General features: G+C 44.5%; 1 protein-coding gene across 2 annotated transcripts in view; it reads right to left on the minus strand.

Annotated features, from left to right (window-relative positions):
• GRIA1 (glutamate ionotropic receptor AMPA type subunit 1) overlaps nt 1-19,331 on the minus strand; it is a 354,780-nt gene that overhangs the window by 96,211 nt on the left and 239,238 nt on the right. For both annotated transcript variants that reach the window (XM_088838546.1, XM_055430430.2), the window contains exons 8-10: nt 15,604-15,708; nt 5,793-5,903; nt 4,909-5,115 (exon numbers count right to left, since the gene is read on the minus strand). In XM_088838546.1, coding sequence (XP_088694672.1) covers nt 4,909-5,115; nt 5,793-5,903; nt 15,604-15,708 — 423 coding nt within the window. The remainder of the gene's footprint in view (nt 1-4,908; nt 5,116-5,792; nt 5,904-15,603; nt 15,709-19,331) is intronic.

The following is a 19,331-nucleotide window of genomic DNA, read 5'->3' on the forward strand; positions in this document are numbered from 1 at the left end:
GTGGCTTATCCTGCTATCCCTAGGAACATGGTAGAAACATATGTCAAAATACTCTTTTTTTTGTCCCCAGGAACACGAACCAATCCTGCTTGCCTGAACCAGTTGGAGTTGGGGTACTTTTACCTGCAACCAAGTTATGCAAGCCCTAGGCTGAAAACAAAACTGATCTCTACAACTAGTAAAAGTTGGTACACACACACACACACACACACACACACAAAGTAGTTTCCCAAATTACAGGGTAGATTGGACACGTGCTAGATACCATGAGATACGTTTGTATCTAAGAGATGCAAAGTGCTACAGGGGGTCAGGAAGGAATTAATTCTGTCTGGGGAGGTCAGGGACTACATCCTCAAAGAGGTAACGTACACATTGAAGAGGGAGTAGGATTTCAACAGATTGCTCGGATACAGAATACATTCCCAGAGGAGAGAATCATGTGAGGAAGACCTGGCAGAGAGAATAAAGTAGTATCACAACTATTTTTTTTTCCAGGAAGACTGCTAAGAAGTGCACAAATAATTCAGTTTTTAAAATTCATGTAGATAAACATAAAATAGTTTCAAGAAATGTTCATCTTTGGGCATACAGCACCAGCCTTGCTCTTCTGTTTTTCCTATCTCTGCTTAATGGCAGGAGCACTGACATCTATGTTCTAAAAACCCACTGCTCTCCTGGCCTGAGATTAAGCGATCCTGGAAATCTAACGCGGTTCCATGGAGGGATGCCATGACATTCACTTTTGAAATGACAGGCATGTCTGTGCAAGTCTGTTCAAGGCAGGTGGCTTTCTCTTATGATGCTGTGTAACAGTCCAGATGTGAGGCTGCAGACAGATGCTGTCCAGACCCCAACCACACCCAGCTGCCGGCTGTTATTGCTCAGGAGGGGTTTCCTTTGGTTACTCTCATTGGATGAGATTTTTGAGAAGGCATTTTAAGTGGAATAAAAAGCCTGGCTTTAGAATGACTTAAATTTCTCACTTACAGAAAGAAACTTTCTGTAAAGCAATGTGGGATTGAGTATATGTCTCAGCAATTCTGTTTTTTCCCGCTAACACCTACTGCCTAAATCTTGATACTTTTTACAAACACTTACATGCCATTGCCAGGGAGACAGTATCTCCTTTTTTTCTCATAGGTAGAAAAGGAATAGGGGAGAAAAGTCATAGAAATGACTCGGACGGAATAACTACAAGTTACCCAAGAGGGAGGTGGGTGAAGACCGGCTTCAAAGATGGTAAAGGGAATTGAATGGATTTGTCTGATGCCTCCTGACATGAGTTAATAAAAGACACTGTGACCGGGAAAAAAAATAACAAAACCAGTCATCTTAGTTCTTACTTAACTTAGCAGTTCCAAGATTTGTTCCCTGTAATATTATTTGTGGAAGGATGTAACTAATTATAACATGAAAATTAACATGAATTTAAACTGGCAGGACTTCTCAGAACCTTTAACAGACTACGGTGAACTGAGAATTTCTAAGAGGGGTAAGCAGATTTAGTATTTCCAAAATTCTTTGTGCATTGAGCCCCAAGCATCGAAACGCACCCATATGCGTAGGGTACACACACAGTGGGAACTGCAGTGACATCATTTTGCAGATAGGAGCCCAGGTCCAGAGAGAGAAGGTGGTTTGTACAAAGCAGCATGAGTTTTGAACAACAAGTTTTAGCTTGTTTGATGTTGACTGAAAGGTCTTAGGAGTTGATTTCCAGCATCTGAGGAAGTCACTGGACCTTTCCAGGATCACTTATGGGCAAGGCTCATCTGGGAAAGTAGACCTGACTTCTTGGCTTTGTGAGTCACTGACCATGTGCCCTCGGGTGAGAGAGCTGTCCTTTTGAATATCAGTTTCCTTTTTAGAAAAAGCGGCATAATAAATTTTGCTTTATCTACTGGACAGCAGTGTTTTGTGAGAGTCAAAAGAATTCAAATACGTGAGAGCACCGTGAACTGTGGACATTTCACAGGTGCTCAAAATTATTTTCTGAAACTGACATCTTGAGACAGTGATTCTCACACTTGAGTGTGCAGACATCAGAAGCATGTTGGGGTTTTTTAAACCACAGATGGCAGACTTTCTAGATCACTGGGTCTGGGGAGACCTGAGAATTTGCATTTCCAGCAAGTTCCCGGGTGATATTGCTGCTGCTGGCCCAGACTTAGAGAACCACTGACCCAGGAGATCCCCAAACCAAATATGTCTGGAAACAATCTTGGGGAAACAGTAAACAGTGTTGATGCAGTAGGTAAAAGCAAGAATGGGAGAAAACCAGCAGGGATGGAGAGCCGCTCTGAGCCAGGCACTGTGTAGGGAAAGACTCCCCACCCAGCCCTGGGACAGAGAACTCAGGGGAACCCTGGAGGAGATCAATGGCTCGCAGGAGTCATGTTGCTAGTGAGCAGGTAGAGTCAGAATTCAGATCTGAATTTGTGTGTATGTGTCTCCAAAGTTCATTCTATTTCTGCTTTGTTAAGACAACAGGCCAGAAAGTCATGGCAACCCAGGCACACAGCAGTACCTATGCAACTTCATTTGTAGCCTGTAGCATTTGAGAATGCACTGTGGCTATTCTCATCACTTTGTGTCCTTTGCCCAACTGCCTAATCTCCCTGGCTTCAGTGTCCTCATTGATAAAATGTGGAGAGTAATCATATCTACCTTCTGGGGCTGTTATGAGGAGTAAGTGAAATAACTTGGGTAAAATATTTAGCACAGTGCCTGGCATAAACGATGTGCTGAAATGCTGCTATTACCATGGTGGATAAGAGCAAGAGTGAGCAAAGGGAAGATGAGACACCCTGATTGACTTAGCTTATTTGAGAGGCACAGAAAGAAGAAATCTGCAGCCCTCCAAGTAAATTTTTTTCTGAACTTGCTGGTCATTTGCGGCTAGAAATGCCTCCTCAGACCCCTCTATTCTTTCTTAGATGGGACAGACAAGGAAAGCCAAACTGAAAATGCCCTCAAGAGAGGGCATCCATTTGGGCCCATCATAGAGTCTTCAGAATACAGCTGTTACTGGGCAGAGGGACAGGCCTGGTGGAGGGGAGGGGACAAGAAAGACTGGCAGCTGAGGCACCCAGAGGTGATTTCTGTCACTGATGAGCCAGTGGCCCGTGGCTGATGGCTGTGTATTAGGGGGCTTTCCCTCAGGATAATCATACTGTTGTTCTGCCCAAATCTTGGGCCTTTTACTAAAGGAACCAGATTACATTGGGTGAAGGTGAAGATGAATTCTGGCGGAGGTGAAAAGTTCACAGCAGTTGCCATGGGGATGACCTTAAGAACTTGTTGGAGGTTCCCATGGAAACCAGCTTCCCAATGCAGCATTAACCATCTAGATCTTCTATCTTTCATCGATGACACTTTCCAAAAGCGAGAGGCAGCAAAGGAGAGAGAAGGTAGAAGCACAACCCCCTTCTTAACTTATTAACCATCTTCCCAGGTCATATCAGAAGCCACCTTCTTAGAAAGAATTTTCTTTATTCTCTTTCTTCTTTGAATTCCCTTTTTATGGCTCTTATGGCCATCATGACTCTTATTTCCTCGATCTGAGACAATGAGAGTTTAAAAGCTCCTAAATGGTTGCTTTATCCTGACCAGAACTTCTTACCATCCTGGGGCTTGGCATTTGCTTCCGTTCAAAGCCTTCGGCAGGAGTCTTTGATTTATATGAGTGAAGCTGTGGTGGTGCCTTTCCTGCACATGGCAGCAGGATTCTTCTTCTATTGCCTTTGTTGTTTCTCTCCTCGAGTATCTTCCTGATCTTCCAGTGCCTGCTGAGTCAAGCCACACCCTTTCCCTTATCATTTCTTGCTCAATCTTGTCACTGACTACTCACCTGAAGCCCTCTACAAAAGCTCATTAGTGTTTTCTCATCCTTCTTTCACAGCTTATTTCTACACCATCGTATAATTTATAGACATTCCTGGCTGCCTTTCTCTGTGCCTGAATATGGTCACTTTTCAGGTTACACATCTTTCTTATGGGCTAGACCGCCTCATGCTAGCCTTTTGCATGGACCTCGATTCTTACCATTCTCCCTGATTGTCCTTACATCAGAAGATGCTAAGTTCCTTGGGGACAGGGATCAGATCTTTTACTTTTCAATGTTTCCTTAAATAGTTAAAACAATTCAGGACCTTCAGTGACTTCTCCAAAATGCTTCAGTTTATTGAAGGTGTTATAGCAATTGTGTGTGGTCTTATTTCAAGTGTAGTAAAAGGAGTAGACCAATCCCTATTTACAGATACGCAGTGTACAAGGCAAGGTAAGCCATAATAGAAGCAGAAACTAAATCCTACAGTGAAGGCAAGAATAGTTAAAAAGGGTTCTCCCCATACTTTTTATGGGGAGAACGACACCTTGGAAAAAGCGGTATGTGATACGGGTTTGGGGGGAAGGGGAAGATTTTAGAGGGGCAGAATGGAAGTGGACAGCCTAGAGAACAGAGTGACTTGGGGTGGTTTGGCTGAAATGGAAGGTGCCAGAAAGGGCAAATGACTAGAAAGTTTGATTGTATCCAGGGCATATCTAACACCAGGGAAGAAATTTATTTTGAAGGGGCCTTAAGTGACTGAACACTTAAGTGACTAAACAGGAAAGTGACCACTCAGTGGTCCAGCTAGGGAAAACTAACCTTAAAGCTAAACTATTACCTGTATTGGATGATTATCAACTGAAGACTGAACTGAGTCTGGCTGAAGGAGCTGGGACCAGGAACCTGAGCAAAAAATGTCTTAAGACATTGGATTTTGGACTCTTCATCTTTCTAGCAGCAACAGTACTAAACTATAGGGTCCAATAGGCATCTATGGGTAGGGTCATCTAACCACCACAATTTCCTGTCAAACCATCTGTCTCTGCCTCTAATTCCCTACCCTATGGGGGACTTACTCCATAGACCAGCTCTCCCACCATGCCATTCCAAGCCTTTGTGTCAGGGTCACGGGCTCCATATTTTCCATCGCTGACGATCTCAAGACGGTAGGAATATCCCACATGCTTGGCAATCTCTGCTGCCAACTCCACACAGTAGCCCTCATAGCGGTCATTGCCTTCAAACTGGTTGGCATTCTTCTTGAGCATCACATAAGGATCTTCCTGGTGGAGAAATGGGAGACAGAGAATGTGGGTTCGGGGTTCACTCTTGGGGAGGGAGGCCTTTGGCATGGCAGAGGAGTTAACACTGGTTAACTTTGGGGGAGTCTCTCTAACCCCTAAACCCACTTCCTGCATTTCTGCTCCCCCCATTCTTGGGTTAAGGAAGAAAACTGGTAAAATAAGAATGTTTCATTGAGATGTCATGCATAGCTTTTCAAGTGGTTTCAGGAACTCTTCTGTTTCTTTGAAGGTACCTCTGGGGGTGTGACGGTGGGGAAGTAGACCCTAAATAGGTTCCAAGTTTCTCATGATCAACCACTGAAAATCACAGCAGCTTCACTTATATCCACTGTAGGTGATGTACGTTAGGGGCTTTCTTTGAAAATGACTTCTACTGAGGAAGAGTAGAGTCAGAAGCACCACAATTTAGTGTTTTATGTTTTATAGATGGGAAAACTGTGGCTCATAGGAGGATGATTGACTTATCCAAGGGCACAAAGTGAAATCATGACAGAGCCAGAGAGCAAAAATCCCTCTGAATTTCAAAATAATTTTTAACTCCCTCTTTCTATTACTGCATTTCGGCCAGAAGAATGACCAGCTTTCACTCGTGCGGAAGCCTTTGTGTTGGCCTAGCTCACCTCCCAGGTAACCTCCACGAAGGACTGAGTACTCACTAGGATTGTGGTGACGATGTATGTTCTATTCTGGACACTTGAGTTGTCCCCCCCGGCTTGAGCATCTGTGGCTGCAGGGACGAATTTGTCATCTTCATTCCAGTAGCCAATCTGTTAAGGAAAGGGGTGTGGTGACATAGGGTGAGCCAGGATTCTTAGGAATGGCCCACTCTGCGCCCTCCAGCCAACACCAGATGGGAAATCAAGGAGCTGAGAGTCACACCAGCAATGCTGGACACACCAGACTTTATGCTAGATAAAAGACAAGATCCTCTCCAGGTCTGGTCTTCCCAGCCCCACCCCCAAGAAAATCCTCACCATGATGGGGAAGCCTGAAAATTGCCTCTTTTGAGGAGTGAGGTTTTAACTGTTTAGGTAGCAAATTGTTTCGCACAATGTAAGTCAGGCTCATAGAGATTTAATTCCCTGCCTTGTTCACAAGGTCAAACTCCTCCTTGTTCCATGACTAGTAATCCTTCTCTTCCTTAGCTCATTCTGAACTGTACTTGGAATCATAGGATTTAAACCTTTTTTTTTTCTTTCTTTTTAGGTTAACTATATTTCCCCATCTAGATTCAATTGCTAGGTGATAGTTATTTTATTGTTTATTTATTTCTCTTATTTCCAATTTTTAAACTATTATAATACTGAGCATACAGTTGTGCCTTCAAATACTGGTTGACAGCATTACTTTTTTTTAAAGATTAGTTAGTACTTATTTATACTGACTCATTTTCCAAGGTCTTTCAGCAAATATTTATAGGATCCCTATTGTGCGTAAGACTCTGAGCTAAGATGTTGGTGGTATTGTGTGGCAGAGTTGAGAAAGACACAGAAGTCTCAGAGATAGTCCTTGCTCTGTCAATCCCTCTACTCTATTCAGGAATACATGACACACACACGCATGTGGCCCCAGAAGTGACAAGTGAGTGACTCTTGAGCCCAAGGAGTTTGGAGAAGCAGGAGCCAAGTATGAAACCTATGCTGGGAAGAAGATATCTGGAGGAAGTGAGGCTGAAGTCACGAGAGATGGACAGGTTGAGTCCAAATCTGTCAGGTCAGAGAAAAGATGAGCCAAGACGTAGACACAGGAATCTGCCCAGATATGTAAGTTCAGTGGGTCCTGGGTGGAGGATTGGGTTAGCTCCAGAGGAAAGTGGGTGCCTGGGTCTAGGTGGCAGAGGGCTTTGGAAGCCAAGCTAAATGGTGTAGGCCTATCCTGAAGACAACAGGAAGTCATGGAAGGTTTGGGAAGAACAGAATGGCATGGCGCGCGCACACACACACACACACACACACACACACACAGAAGGAAGAGCAGTTCTCCAAAGTCAGCCCAGATTCACGAAATCCGAGGCACAAGCCAACCGTCCACTCAAAGGTCATCTTCACCTGGACGTTTTTCCCAGTCCCCTTAGCTAGAAATAAATAGTCCTCCCTGTGATCTCACTGCCGTTAACAGCAACAGTATTAATTGCCAAGACTGATTGTGTTCTTGCTCTGTCAGAGGCTGTGTATAATAGGTTTTGTGCCACTGCATCTGGCTTAGAGGAGTTTGTTAACCTGCATAGTGAGGGTGGTGATGCAGCTAAGTGGCTGAGGCCAGCCAGGAACCCTGGTCATTTGTCTCCAGGGGCAGCTTTTCACCACGATGCTGTTCTTGTCGAGAGGGGACTTAGCCCTGGGCTGGGAAGCATATTACTTAACAGTATTTGGGTGCTTACTGCATTTTAAGCACTCTTCTAAGTGTTTTTTTAGGGACTTCCCTGGTGATCCAGTGGCTAAGACTCCGACCTCCAATTGCAGGGTCCCAGGCTTGATCCTTGGTCAGGGAACTAGATCCCACATGCTGCAACTAAGAATTCACATGCGCCACTAAAGAACCTGTGTGCCGCAGCTAAGACCCGGTGCAGCCAAACAAACAGAAATAAATATTAATAGTGTTTTTTTTTTTTAAATGTTTTAACTTCTCTCGTTCTCTCAAAAACCTATGAAGTGGGTAATTAATTATCACTCCCATTTTAAATGTGAGGAAACTGAGATGCGGGGAAATGGACTAACTTTCCCAAGGCTGCAGGAGAGTTGTGGAGCCAGGATTGGAGCGGGGCAGGCTGGCCACAGGGCTGTGTGCATCCGTGCTCCGCTAGGCTGCCAGCTGACCCTGAGTGCCTCGTGTTGGTTCCCGCTGGCCCCATGGTCGAGCTGTGGGTACATCTGTCTCCATCTCTCTGTGGTGCTCCTCAGGAACAAAGCTAGAGGTCTGCTCATTCCAGGCTGCCCACTGTTCCACAGGGAAGCAGCTCAGGGAAGAAGGTTTGTTGAGAGAATGAGTGGATCCAACATGGAGACAGTGGATCCTGTTCATGCTGAGACAGTTCAGAGGCGTGAAGGCAGGTGGGAGGCTGTCTCTCAGAATACTGGGTCAGGATTTGCCCTCGTGCAGACATGGATACCATGCTGCTCATGTGGGGGCACTTTCAGTTAGCTTGGAGGGAGACATTTCTCTCTAAAGACAAGAACTAGAAACTTAGATTTCCAAAATATCAGAGCTGGAAGAGGCCCGAAGAATCATTTCTTCTAACCTCTTCTTTTTATAGAGAGGGAGACAGAGGCTCAGCCAATGGGGGACCTGCTCAAGACCACAGTGCAACCTTACCTCCCCCAATTTGCTAGGCCTGTGCTTCACAGGGCCCTAGGGCATCTGTGAAGCCCCCTTGCAACTTCCACGGGATGTGGGCAAGGGGTCAGGGAAGATGGAGGAAGCTATCGGTTCTTCATGCCTGATTCAACCGTCAGCTCTGCTTTTAATCAATTTCACACTTTTTACAAGGAGACCTTTAATTGAGAAATAAATGTTTCAAACCATTATTGTAGTATATTGTGGTGCAAGTTAAAAAAAATAATTTCCAAACTACGTACCCAACACTTAACTGTTTTGCTCCTCACACTATTCAAATAACACAGACAGGCTGGGAATTATTTTCCCTGATTTACAGATGAGAACACTGAGGTTTGGGGAGATCAGATGATCAAACTTATGAAGTTTATACAGCAGATGAGTGGCAAAGCATAGAAGCCAGATCGTGGACCTCAGAAGTAGTATTGTTTAATATAATCAGTACAAAGTTGGGAGATGATCTAGCAAATTTAATCACCATTTTTTCCTCCTGTAGATGATGCAATGGTGTCTTCATGCTTTCCCCTCACACTTCCTCCTCCTTTTTCCTTCCCTCCCTCTTTTCCTTTCTTCCTTCTACTCTCTTCATGATCTGTCACCAGCTCAGCTGTTCTTACTAATCTCTACCACCATCAGTTGTACCATCAGTATCAAGGTAGCTGCCTCCTTTGACATGCAACTAAGTTCTCTAAAATCTATTGAGTTTTGATAGAGTTTTTTAAATATTAAAAAATAAATTGTTTATTTGACTGCACCGGATCTTAGTAGTGACTTGGGAACTCTTAGTTGAGGCACGTGGGATCTAATTTCCTGACCAGGGTTGAAACCGAGGCCCTGTGCTTTGGGAGCACCAAATCTTAATGACTGGACCACCAGGGAAATCCCTTCATGGGAATTATCTTTAAAAGTAGGGGCTTGATGGTACAGAGATTGGTCTTTGGCATCAGATAGACCTGGTTTGAAAGACAGACTTTCCTAATTACTAACTGTATGACTTGGGCCAGTTACCTGACCTCAATGGGCCTCAGTCTCTGCCCTGTAGCGGGGATACAAGAGAACCTGTCTCACAAGGTGGCTGTGAGAACCAAATGAGTTAATTCATTAACAACAATAATCATAGTGTGTGGTTCGTATTAAGTTGTTATTAAATTTAAAAATGATATTCAGTAGAGTAACACCTGGTTGAAGGCTAACAGACTTCTGTACTATAGGACATTTCAGTTTCATTTTGCTATTGAATGTTACCAGTTTCCAAAAGAAGTATATATTAGGGAGCATTTCTCAAACTCATTTGACAACATAACCCTCCTGATATGCAGCATGTCCTACGATAAATGGTGCAAAACCCCACTCTAAAATCGCAAGCTGTTTTGATTAAAGAGAGAGGGGAAAAGCAAGATAAATCTGTGTAGACAAGATTTATATGGCTTAGAAAGAGACTTTTTTAAGGGTAAGGATCCTTCAGAGTTAGTACCCTAGCACTAATGTTAAATTATTATCTATAAAAATTATTGTTTAGGTTGGCTTATATCAAAATCCAGAGGAACATTTAAATGTTGTAAGCAAGCTTATTTTATTCCTAACCCTTTCGTAGGGAAATAAAAAAAATATCACCAGTTGGAAGAGCAGGGTGATGCCAAAACCCAGCTTTGCCCCCCATGTCAGCTAGGAGGCTGAGAAATCTAGCTCCACATTTTGATGAAAAGAGAACTGGCAAAGGTTTTTGAAGAGACATTGCACTTCGGAGATGAGAGCAAATTTCCTTTTCTTAGAGAAATGGGCTGGATTATTATACAGCCCTTTGATTCTCTACTAAGGATATGGAGGAACTTTGATTTTTATCGCAAAGTAAATCAGAGCTAGTAGTTTGGTAAAAATTGGGCCCCACTTTTCAAGAGAAGATTTAAACAGTTCTGACAGTGACAGGTCTTCTCCTGGAGCCAGTTAGAATTTTTGATCTCCTGTTTCCCATCTACCTCTAAAGATTCTCTGAATATAGAAATGAGTCTGTCATGAGGTGATAGATTAGATTTTTAAAGTAAATATAGCCTAAGAAGAAGATGCTCAATGAACAATGTACACAATAGATCTGCCTTACACAGCCATCAAATCACATCGACACATTTGTTGTTGTGTCACTTGTAGCTCTAAGCTGCCCACAGCTCCTAACCTCCACAAATGAGATCCATGATGACAAAGTTTTAAAAAGGAAGTTGCTTATTGTGGCAGAGACAATGTGATGACCAGCAAGGATTCTTGTCCACTATTCATAGTCTACAGGTATGGTGGGAAGTAGTTACTTAGACTGCCATTGCAATTCCCAGCCTGCCATGTGTCCAGATGGGCCAGGAGATTGGGTTGGCCAGTGGAACGCAGAAGTGATGCATGTCTCTCCTAACCTGAATCCCCCAAATCCCCAGCACAGTTTCTGATATCTTTCTTCCTCACTTGTTAGCTGGCTATTAATAGACAGGAAGACCCAAACAGACAGTGGAGCCTCCATAAGCCTGAGTCTTAACCAGAGTCCCCAGTCCCCCAAACTGATCACTGGGTGAATAAGAATTAGACCTCTGTTGCATTAAACAGCTGAGATTTTGAGTTTATCTATTATTGCTCCTTAACTAACATACTTAAAGAATTTGAACTTTGTAAGTTTGCATGTGACTTTTATCTGAGTTCTGCTTGAGGTGTTATTTCATTAAATTTATCAGCATTTTTTTCCTTACTTGCTGGCAGATCTATGGAAAAATGGGCCAGAGTAGTATGCTTCCTGGTTGCCAAGCAACATTCAATATGCTGCCCGCTCATTTAATGAACAACCACTTATTTGCATGTGCTTACTATGCATCAGTATATTATCGGCACTGAGGATGTAATAAATAACACAACCATGTCCCTGCGTTTAGAGAGCTGACATTTTAGTGGAAGGAGGTGGAGAGGAGGGGAAGAAAGACAATACATATTCAGACCAGGGGTTGTCAGACTTCACCTTTAAAACGCCAGACAGAAAATACTTTAGGCTTTGTGGATGAAACAGTCTCTGGAGCAACTACCCATCTCCATTGTCACAGTGCAGAAGCAGCCATAGCCAATACCGAAACAAAGGAGTTTGGCTGTATTCCAAAAAAAAACAAAAAAACAAACAAAAAAAACACCCATAACTTTATTTATGGACCCGGAAATTTTAATTTCATGTAATTTTCACATATCATGAAGTATTCATCTTTTGATTTACTTCAGCCATTTAAAAATGTAAAAATCATTAGCTCATGGGCTGTAAACAAACAGGTATGGCTGGATTCGGCCTGCAGGCTGAAGTTTACCAACCCCAATAGAGATCAGTAAACCAACCAGAGTATCTCAGAAGGGGAAAGCACTATGGAAAATTAGGATAATGGGACTGTGCTCGGCGGATGCAGAGAAGGCAATGGCAAGCCACTCCAGTACTCTTGCCTAGAAAATCCCATGGATGGAGGAGCCTGGTAGGCTGCAGTCCGTGGGGTCGCTAAGTGTCCGACACGACTGAGCGACTTCACTTTCACTTTTCACTTTCACACATTGGAGAAGGAAATGGCAACCCACTCCAGTGTTCTTGCCTGGAGAATCCCAGGGATGGTGGAGCCTGGTGGGCTTCCATCTATGGGGTCACACAGAGTCGGACATGACTGAAGTGACTTAGCAGCAGCAGCAGCAGCAGCAGCTCGGCGGATGGGGGTCACTTTAGATATTTTGGTCAGGAACGGCCTTTCCAGAGTGACTTCAGCTGGGCCAGACTTGAATGACAAGGGGAGATACTGCACATCAAACTACAGTGATGGCGAATGTCGGGTAAAGAAGCAGACATTCCACGGTAGCTGTGGAGTTGTGAGCTAGAAAAAGAGGAGCAGGAGTTCAGAGGGCTGCAGTATCTGGGTCTGAAGGCCACAGTAAGGAGTTCTGTTACCTCTGACCTGCAGTGGTGTATTAGTTGCTCAGTCGTGTCCGACTCTTTGCAACCCCAAGGACTGTAGCCCACCAGACTCCTCTGTCCATGGAATTCTCCAGGAAAGAATACTGGAGTGGGTTACTATACCCTGCTCCAGGGGATCTTTCTAACCCAGGGATTGAACCTGGGTCTCCTGCATTGCAGGCAGATTCTTTACTATCTGAGCCACCAGGGAAACCCCTGCAGTAGGAAGTTAATGGCTTTAAGCAGAGAAGCAGTATAACCTGATATATATTTGAAGATGATCAGCTCTTGTGTTGAAAAACCGCCTTGTAGAGGGACAAGAACCTGGCCAGCAGGACTAGTGACCAGTAAGGAGGCTCCTGTGTGAGTCCAGGGAGGTGTGGAAGGTGGCTTGAGTTCTGGAGTCAGCAGTGGAAATGGAGAGAAGTGGTTAGATTGAATAGACCAGGACTCAGTGTGTCTAAGGAGCTTCCCTGGTGGTAAAGGTCGCAAAGAGTCAGAAACGACTTAGTGACTAAACCACCACCAGTATGTCTAAAGTTGGGTAGCAAAGATTTAAGGAAAAAACTTCCAAAGGACATCTGGACTGGAGGACTGTGAATGCTTCCAGACTTTTAATTACTTTTGACATAGGGAGGACTTCGTGTCACTTTCTTTCCTACCTGGTCCTTCCTTTCCAGTTACACTTGAGTCATAACTGGGAATGAAAAATTTGAGACAGGGCAGGGGTGACTGAATTCAAGTTGAGACTTGTCCTTTTTAAGTCAAAACATAGCTACAGGACCAATGATGATGAGAAAAGATGGTTACATCATTAATGCTGGCCCCTCGATGAAAGAAAGACCTTCAAGAATTTTCCTGCACTTCTCCCTTGGCAGCCACTCTAAGAATTTGTGATCCTACTTGAATTTGACAAGGCATTTTATTTGAATAGAGATCCCTATTTGAATCAGTACCCCATGGCGGAGTGGAATCTCTGAACGGCATTTCACAAGGCTCTAGATTTCGTGGAGCCACTGCACATTCTGGCATTTGAAGCTCCGAAGTGTGGGATGAACGTATGCCCAGAGACCACACACATTTCAGTAGGATATCAAATTGGACCCAGACACCTAGAGTGTGTGTTGGCAGATCAGTGGCCAGGATACGTGCCTAAAGATCAGGAGAGAGTCCGCAAGGCTCCCAGTTAAACAGCAGCAGTCCCTTTTTATTACATACATCAGGTAAGGCAACGCACTGTTCACTGAAACCAGTGCAACAAGGTTGCCCGTGAATCTGAGAAATTACTTTGTTAGGAGGCTGATTGAGTAAAAGACCTGAAGCCACAAACGTGGAGGAATTGATTTTCTGAAAGTCAGATTCCCTGTAACCAAAGGCTGCCTAAACCCACATTCAAAGAAAGGATTTAGTCATTGGAAAGGAAGTTGAAAAACAGCCCCAAGACCTGAAAAATAAAGCACAGCCATTTGCTTGTGGATTTTAAAGTTACTCTGTTATTTTGGTTTGCTGATTTATCCATTCCATGGGCTTGCACAGCCTGACTCACTCATAGTCAAGGCTGATATAAAAATCTTTGTGGCCTAAAGAAGACAGTTGAAACAAACAAACAAAACATGGGTTGAATGCCCAATCCATGCCAGGGGCTGCTTTTGGGAACCCCTTCACACAGGCAAGGGGGTAGCAGACATTGTTTCATCAGTGTTGATGGAAGTCCTATGAGATAAAGCACATTAGTCCCCATTTGGAGATGATGTCACTGAGGTTCTGGGAGGCTCAGTTGTTCAAGGTCATGTGTGTAGTAGAGAGTAAGGCAGAGACTTAATTCCTGGTGTGTCTGTCTTCAGCGCCCCGACTTGTAACCATTCTGCCAGTGTTTCTCGCCACGCCACCCCGGGCACCATGAAGCCGACGGGCTGGGAATAGAGACATAGTGTCACTGTCCAGTAGAACCTGCAGTGGTGAGGGGCATGATTGACATCCGTGCTGTCTAGTGTGGCAGCCTCTGGCCACCTGTGGCTACTGAGCACTTGAAGTGTGGCTAGTGCAACTGCGGGACGTGTACATTTTCATTATTTAGAATTGAAATAGCCCACCATGGCTAGTGGCAACTGTATTTGACGGCACATGCACAGAGAGTATCCAGTTTGAGAGACGAAGACCTGGTCTGCAATGTGCCAGGCCCAGCCCTCAGAACTTCTGCACCCAGTAGATCATTTAATCCCCACTTAAGGCACAAAGAACCTGATTTACTTGTCCAGAGTCACAGGCTAGTGAGTGATGACGCCAGGATGGAATCCCAGGATTCTGGGGCTAATGCTCTGACACTCAGCAGCTTCATACTGTGTGTGCACAGCCTCTTACTTACCACACTGTGCCACCCCAGGGAACCAGGGATGTGGTGAAGGCCAGGGGCAGTGAAGTAGAGGTGGCAATGAGGCGTAACAGGGAAGCCCAGACGAGGCTTTTCTGGGAAGTGACATTTACCCTGACTCTTGAAGTCAGGCTAGAACTGGGGGATGGCATAGAAGACTAGGCAGAGGGAACACATCTGGAGGCTGGGGGTGAGAAAGAACATGCTGTTTTCCTGTAAGTGAACGTTGGTTGGAATGACTGGAGCAGAAGGACAAAGAACGTGAGTGTCAAGGATCAAGGTGGGAGAAATTGGCCAAGGCCAGAGTGCAGAGTCTGGTAAAATTCTGAGTTTTCTCCAAGAATTTGAACGTTGTTCTAAAATGTTTAGTGTATATGTAAATATATATAGAGAGAGAGCGAGAGAGAGAGAATATGACCAAGTGTGGATTAGGAAAAGATGGTTAACTTCCTCAATAAACCATCATGCTCAAGTTCTAAATTGAAACCCCTCAGGAACAGTAGTGACATTTTATACACATCTATTACTTAATTTTTTCAAAATATTTTCCCATTCCTTGGATCTTTACAAGCACCCTAAGGCAAAGGTAGAGATTTTTTTAATCTCCATTTTGCAGTGAATCAATTCTCAGAGGAACAACTGACTTGCCCAAAATCCTAGCCGGCTAGCAGCAGAGCCAGATTAGAATTCTCACTGCCTGCTTCTCTTCTAAGAGATCAAGTCCAGGACAGTGGGTTCCCCAGGCCCGCAGCTCCGGCCTGAGCCTCTGTTCAGCTCTCTCCTCCCTGTGTAATGGAAGCAAAGGGAGCTTTACCTTTCGGATGCCATCATGCTTCATTTCGATCACGTGCAGGGTGTAGTTGGTCCGCCGTCCTTTCTCATTAAATTGCACATTTCCTGTCAAGCCTTCAAACCGCACCTGCAAGAAAAAGCCAGGTGGTGACCAGTGGACTCTGAAGTTGCGCTTCATGTTTGTTCATTCACTGGCTTTTCCTGCTGAACTGAAAGCCCAGCACCTGAGAAAGTTGTATGAGATGAGGTCTTAGAGTAGCATCAGTCCTAAACATCTCTCTACTCCTTTGCCTGGAGCAGGCCTAACAGTTCTACTAAAATGAAATTCTTCCTGAAAACTGCTTCACCCATTGCTTTTGGCCAACAGTAAGCGTGGATCGAAGTCGATCTTCATAGGAAATCTCTGCCATCCTCAATCCCGTACCCTTATCAGGACCATGACCATGAGAATCATCGCTCCTCAGACACACACCTTCAGATGCAGAAAACTGAAGCTGGCCCATGAAGGAAGAGACCGGTGTGCCCTCCCTGGTGAGTCAGGGGAAGACCCAGGACTGGGAGCCAGCCTTGTGATGCTTTGGGCCATGCCTCAGTGTTGCTTTGTAATTCCTTTGTGAGGCCAGGGAATAAAATACCTGGGAACCTGAATACCTAGAATTGGGTGACCTGGGTTTTACCCTAGTTTTCCTCTGAACAGCCAAGTGACTGGATGATCACCTCTCCAAGCCTCTAGTTTCCGAAATTCCTGCTCCATCTACCTTACATGACACAGCAAATGTGAAAGTGCTATGCAAACTTTAAAGCATCTGAGGAAACCCTTTATGGTAAGACCAGATCATGGAGGACTTCAGACAGGTCTCAGCTGTTGAATCAACATGTATATAGGAAGCCCCCAAATATGCCTCGTAGGACTTCTTCTCCACAAACGAGTCGGATTAAACATTCATGGCTTCCTATTTTCAGGCTCATTTTAAAGGCTGAGTGGGCAGCTTGGGGGATCCAGGATCTTTGGGACCAAGCCTGCTGCTCTGGAGGTGACCAATACAATTGGTCCATCCTCAAATTGGGGTTGAGTCTAGCTGTGTGTCATCAGCTCAGGTACTAGAAATCACATTCTCCAACCATAATCTATCACATTTCCTCAGATTTGTCTGGCCTAAGGCTAGTGAGATGAGTCTGTGCCTGTAACCAATATGAACCTTGCCCTCTAACCCAGCATTGTTTATTTCCTCTCTCTTCAAATAGGCTTCACAGGAAGCCTTGCAGGGCGTAACCATTTTCTGACAGTGAATGACCAACCCCTCTGCCTCTGGAAGTGATAAGAATAGCTGGGGTGTGTGTATGTATTTAAGATGGGGTGTGTGGGAGGGAGAGGGAAGGAAGGAAGGAAAGAAAGAAAGGAAGGAAGAAAGAAAAGTGTGTCTTCTCAGGCTGACCCTCCCATTACCTCCTGGTTTGAAGTCTCACTAGGGAGGTCACAACAGGCCTATAGCACTGAACAAATTATGCAACAAATTCTTCACTCTCTGATATGAAATCTGGAGAAATCCTCACTCTGGAAAATCTAGGCTACTTTTGCTTTTCAAAGGGAAAGCAAAGCGCTGATCCTGCTGCAAAGGATGAGACGAGAGCAACTCTAACCATCAGCAGCTTCAGCTTCTCTGCTTGGTCCTCTCTGGCCCGTCGTTAGCTTCCCATTCATTGCTGTGTGCCAGCGCGTATGACTCACTTGGAAAAATAGACAGGGACAGATGTGCAGATGATTTGCAGAAACAGAAATGTGTCATTAATGATTCAAACAGGCATCTATTTTTGGCCCCAGTGTCAAGTGTCATACTAATTATCATTATGTCATAATTCATATGCTAATTGCCTAATGCCTCTATGACTCAGTTTCCTCATTTGTTTAATGGGACTCATTAGGGTTAATTATGTCTTAAGGTTGGTTTAAGGATGAAATTAGATAGTTTTTGATCAATGCTTGCCCGATGGCAAGTATTCAACAAAGGCTAGCTCTTATTTTTATTGTTACTAATCGTGTTATTAATATTACCACCATTTTCCAAGTGTTTATGAAACATTTTGCACATATTACTTTATCTTCATTCAGAGGAACCCCTGAAATAGGTTGGTTAGAGAGAGATTAGGATCTTCACTTTCTTTTTTTTAAAAATATTTATTTCATTTATTTGGCTATGTCAGGTCTTAGTTGCAGCATGTGGGGTCTAGTTCCCCATCCAGGAATCAAACCTGGGCCCCCTGCACTGGGAGCATGGGGTCCCAGCCACTGGACCGCCAGGGAAGTCCCAATCTTCACTTTCATGGCAGAAACCCAGACTCTGGATGGCAAAGTGATTTGCTCATGACTTAGGACTTACAAGTGTCTAAGGGAGGTCTGAAATCCAGAGCTTCTGACATATTCTGATTTCGTCACTTCATATACCAAGTGGCCTCTCAAATGGAGGACCACACTACTGTACTTGGCTCTGAGAGGTGACACAGAAATGTGTAAAGTCATGTGTTACTTTACATGACTTTACATGTAAAGTAAAGTCACCCTCTATTCTAGCTGGGCCTTCCCCAGGCCATGCTCTAATTCCTCTGTACAAGTCACTAGGCCTATCTGTTTCTTAGTTTCCTCTTCAAAGGACTGAAGTGTTTTGCATATTGTCTGGGACATAAATGTTCAGTGTATGCTGTCTGTTATTTAAGTGATGGTGATGGTGAAGATAATGATGATTGCTTCTATTGCTACTACTGCTGTGCTGTGTTCAGTGGATACGAAGTATGGACAATAAGATTTAACATGGGCATGATCGGTTGTGACCTCACAGCAGGGGATTCTTTCAGCAGAAATGAGGGTCTTGTCGCTGTCATTTATACATGCCTTTCTCAGTTTCCAAAAAAATAATCATCAGCAGCAAAGTTTTATGACCTGAGGGCCTCTTACATTGCCACACTGTTTTCACAAGAAGCTGCTTATGTGATGTTCCCAGAAACCCAGTGAGTGGCAAAAGCAGAGGTTATTTTGGTGATTGTACAGGTAGGATTATTGAGACTCAGAGCTGTGGCACCTGTGTTCAGGATTCACAGCAAGTCAGGAGAGGCCTGGCAAACTGAAGGTTCTTTGCTGTCTAGTTACAGAAGCCAGGACTTACACACTCTGAGATAAATTAAAGTGTGGGAAAGAAGATGTCCCAGAACTACCTTTCCATGATGGCAGAGTAAGGGGGGAGGTCAGGAGACTAGATTAGCCCCAAACCATTTATGAGGACAGTCTGGACTCTTAGAGGAATAAGCTTCTAAGAAACATATGCTTTAGCCACATCTGGAAACTGCCATACTATCCATCAGTACTGAGCCTCTGAGCCCCCATCCCCGCCCCCCCCGCCCCCAAGCTGGGGTGACAGGAGTCAGGCCAAGGGAGACCTGGAGTCTCCCTGAGTTCCTGCCTCTCGGACCTCCTATCACCATCCTGGCACCTGCTGACTCCCTCCATGAAAGATGGGGATTTAACCTTCGATTTCCTGTCATTTGTATTGGGTGCCAGCTCAGTGTCTGCCATCCATGAGATGCTGAAGCGTACTTGTTCTTTCCTGCTGGTGCCGGGAGAGTGCTTGTTAGCATTTTTACTACTTGAGCCATTAACCCTGATGACTGACTCCTGCATCTCCAGCCCTGGGGGCGGGGGGCGAAGGAGATACCCAGGCCCAGGGCTTCTGCAGCCTCTCTTTGGCTGCCTTGAGGTGG

The sequence above is a fragment of the Moschus berezovskii genome, chromosome 8 (genome assembly GCF_049115385.1).
Source record: "Moschus berezovskii isolate FMDL1 chromosome 8, NW_MosBer_1.0, whole genome shotgun sequence".
In the NCBI taxonomy this organism is placed as follows: Eukaryota; Metazoa; Chordata; class Mammalia; order Artiodactyla; family Moschidae; genus Moschus; species Moschus berezovskii.